This window comes from Octodon degus, unplaced genomic scaffold (assembly GCF_000260255.1).
Source record: "Octodon degus isolate 3935 unplaced genomic scaffold, OctDeg1.0 scaffold00093, whole genome shotgun sequence".
Taxonomy (NCBI): Eukaryota; Metazoa; Chordata; class Mammalia; order Rodentia; family Octodontidae; genus Octodon; species Octodon degus.
The window spans coordinates 1,714,311-1,718,334 of record NW_004524669.1 but is presented as its reverse complement, the minus strand read 5'-3'; the positions used below and the strand labels follow the sequence as shown (position 1 = coordinate 1,718,334).

At 44.5% G+C, this 4,024-nt stretch overlaps 1 protein-coding gene across 2 annotated transcripts in view; it reads left to right on the top strand.

Annotated features, from left to right (window-relative positions):
- Positions 1-1,064: 1,064 nt before the first annotated feature.
- Fam186b (family with sequence similarity 186 member B) overlaps positions 1,065-4,024 on the top strand; it is a 23,195-nt gene continuing 20,235 nt past the window's right edge. For both annotated transcript variants that reach the window (XM_023722630.1, XM_023722629.1), the window contains exons 1-2: positions 1,065-1,273; positions 3,109-3,334. In XM_023722630.1, the coding sequence (XP_023578398.1) occupies positions 1,178-1,273; positions 3,109-3,334 (322 nt within the window). In that variant the 5' untranslated portion in view covers positions 1,065-1,177. The remainder of the gene's footprint in view (positions 1,274-3,108; positions 3,335-4,024) is intronic.

The following is a 4,024-nucleotide window of genomic DNA, read 5'->3' as shown; positions in this document are numbered from 1 at the left end:
CTGGAGGTTTCAAGACACTGGAGGATGGGGCTGGGGAGATGGCTTAGTGGAATAAGCGCTTCCCTGAGTTCAATCCCCAGTTCTGGAAAAAAAAAAAAAAAGACACTGGAGGAGAGGCTGGGGTGCTGCCATGTCCAGGATGACCCTCTTCACATCTCTGAGAAAGCACAGGCTAGTCAGTTTAATGGTTTGCACCTCTCAGGCCCTGCCCTGGTCCTCTAGTCCCAACCCTCAAGCCACTTGTTGCTCTTCCAGCTGTGTCTGTCCCATAACTTACATGAAGCTTGGGTGGACAACTAGACACAAAACATAACATGCATTTACATTTATATATTAGCTTATTTATTCACTCAAGTATTTAGTAAATTCCTCTATATGCCAAGTATGGTTCTAGGTTCTGGGCATACAGATCTCTTGCCATGACTATAGCCTTCAGTAAGTAGAAGTATCAACTGAGTCTTGATCCTTAGGGCAAATGCAGACATATTCCTACATAGTTATTGATTGGCTCTATTTTTTTTTTTAATTAAATGTTCTGTTTGGGAAAGTTTGTAAGTCAGGTTTTCCTCATAAAAACAAAATACCTGAGGTAGTTAACTTAGAAAAAGTTGAGGCTAGCTCATAGTTTGAAGAATTCAGTCCATGGATGAATAGCTCTGTTGCTTAGGAGGGGGGAAACACTTATCCACAGTGACATTGGGACCTCGCACAAGTGGCCTGTGTCACAAAGTTCTATGCCTTCCCAGTGGCTCCACTTTGGGGGGCATATCTTTGACATATGAACTTTTGGGAGACACACAGGAAACTATAGCAGAAAGTAACTTTTTTCTAATTGTCTTCTCCTGTTTTTAGCCATTAATGTTTAGTGTGGGAGCTTAAAATTTAATGATTCTTGAAAAGCAACTGTACAAGTAAATGTATACTAGGTAAGGGATAAAAAGCTAGATAACTGGTCAGATTGATGGCAAAAAGTCTAACCTTCAAATCAAACTGATGATGTCACTAGTAAAACAGGGTCAGTTAGAACCTGGTACCTGGCAGTTACTAGAGGAGCTGTGACTGGGCAGAAGGTACCCAAGAGCCACCCTGGGACCCTTAACCTCTGAAGCAGCCAACAATGTGTGTCTAGGCCTATGTATCAGAAATAAGGACCTCTTGGGACAGACAGTCATCCAGAATGGAGAGGGACAAGGCCCCACAGCTGCTAACTCCTGCCTCAGTAAAAACCATCATCTCAAGAGTTGAGACTGCCCAGCTTGCTCGGGCTCAGGAGGTAAGCTGAGTGAGAAATAAGCACCCTGTACTGGGGTCCAACACAGGGCTGGGGACTGACCCTACGATTAAGCAAGATTTCATTTCCAGGTCCTTGAGTAGGGGTGTCCTGGGGTACTCAGCAAACTGGTTTTTCATACAGATGAATTTGAAATAACCTCGTCTTATACTTGGCCTCTACAGGGTGGGCTGGGTCCTACCACCAGGAAGGGAATAGCCCTACAGGTAAGTGGAAGGAATGCCAGGATGGTCCATAGTGCTAGGTCTGAAGGGGCAGGAAGGTGCCCAGATTTCTTGATTCAGGGTCTACTTTTGGCCAACTGCCAGAATCTCCTAAGCTTAGTCTTGGGAGTACTTAGAAATAATGAGGAAAGGTTTGAATCACTCTGTATATAATGAGCCTCTAGTGCATTTTTAACTTGTATCTCTGATCCTGATAGTTTCTTGTTCTGAATTCTGAAATGCTTGCTGTAGATATTTAGTGTCACTGAACTTTTTATCTGTTTGTTTGTTTTGGGGGTCCCACCACATAGTTCAGACTAGCCTTGAATTCAGTATGTAGCCCAGTCTGGCCTTGAACTTATTGTAATTCTATCATTAGGTAGTTCCTTCAGAAATAGCTTGCCAAACAAAAATATTCCAGGGTGTTCTTGTCTCATACAATTGGACAAGACAAGCCAAAACCAGTGCCAAAAATTTCTATAAAAATGAGGAGTGAAGGGCTGGTGAGATGGCTCAGTGGTCTAAAGCACCTACTTAGAACAAGCTTAGCAAAGCACAGGGACTGTGGTTCAATCCCCCAGCACCACATGCCAGCCAGCCCCGCCCCCTGGTGGGCTGAGCTGGCCACACACACACACACACACACACACACAAATTAAAAAAAAAAATCTTTAAAAAAAAATAAAAAAAAAATGAGGAGTGAAGGGGTAAGCTCTGCAGAGCACGCTGGTGTCAAAGAGAGAAAAAGGAAAAGGGTAAAAGTAACTACATCATGAGGGGCTGGGGAGATGGCTCAGCAGCATAAGCGCCAGCCTGGTAAGCACAAGGTCCTGAGTTTAATCCTCGTTACAAAAAAGAAAAAAGTACATCCTGGGTCTGGGACTCATGTCGAGTTTCTGTGAAGTCATAATAGTAGGGACTGTCTAGAAGCCCTAGGTAGGTGGTCCTGAGTGTTATCTGCCCCCCTCCCCAGGATGTTGTAGCCGGCAGGTCCTGCTCATTTCCGCAGGCAGTTCTGTTATACTCTGCCTTCTACATAGATCCTCCTGCTTCAGCCTCCAAAGTGCTGGGATTACCGGCGTGTTACACTATTCCAAGTTTAGTGTCACTGAATGTAATAATCAAAATGATAATAAGACTGAATGCTTTTGCTATGTGCCAGGCACTGCTCTATGCACTTTAAATAATTACTTCAGGGTGGGGAGATAATTCAGCAGGCTTAAGTGCCAGCCTGGCAAGCACAAGGTCCTGAGTTCAATCCCCACTACCAAATAAATAAATGATTACTTCATTTAATTAATATAAATACCTTGAGAGCTGGGCATAATGGCACACATCTATAATCCCAGCACTGGGTGGGGGTGGAGGTGGGGTTGAGGCAGGAATCCTGGGAATTCAACTGTACAGTGGGCTCAAGGACAGTTTGAAGTACATAATGAGACACTGCTCAAAAAAAAAAAAAAAATCCACAAATACCCTGTGATGTAAGTCCTATAATAATCTCTACTTTGAAAAATACCCAAAATACTCAACCCAGAAGTTCAATGATTTGTCCAAGCACCCAACTCCCAAGTCTACACTGCTAAGCACTACAATCTGCTGCCTCCTATATAGGATATTTCTACCCAGCTCTCAGGCATCTTGGACAATGTCAATGGTGTCATCAACCGCTTTCAGGAAGACTTGGGATATGATTTAAAAGAAAAGACAAAATCTTACCATACGGAGCAAAAGGGCAAGAAGAGATTCATCTTGTTAGAGAAAATTGCTTCCTTCTCCAAAGATGCTAAGACTAAAGAAAAGCACCTGTATGAAATCCTCCACTGGCTGGGGGACTGGGGTGAGTCTTCAGGCGGTGCAGCTGTCGGGGTGGGTGCTTTCCCCTAAGACACTGGGCCCTGATCACTCAGTCTTTCCTTTCTGTATCTAGATCAGCATTTTCTGGGAGGGGAATGTGAGCGGTCAGAGGGACAGCAAAGGACATGCTGCAATACCCTCTCTTCTGTGAAACCTTCTCCCACTCATGTCACAGCCTGTTGTCTCACTCCACAGAAGCAAACATGTGACTGTCCAAAATGTAATAGCTCATGAAATTAGCTGAGCAAATAAGCCTAAACCACAGGTCCATGATGATATCACATCTTTTTAGCAGGACAGAAAAATGAATTGAAACCCATATTCGCTACTTTGTCAAGAAGCCAGTATATGACCTTACTGTGTAGGCCCTGATGCCACCCACATGCAACTAGCACCACCGCTCAGGGGTGGAACATGGGCACATAGCCCCAAAGCCAGAGGGACCCTTGCTCACATCCAAATCCTAACATACTGTGTATGGTAAAGTGTGCTGGATCCTGAAGTGTCAAAGGACATGGGGACATGTCCTATCTACTTACCCTGCCATTGCCCAAGGAGTTTTCAGTGCTTTGGTCCTTCAGCTGCCCTCAAGAGCTAAGACAGGGCTGGTGAGATGGCTCAGTAGTCTAAAGCGCCTACTTAGAACAAGCTAAGCCAAGCAAAGCACAGGGAC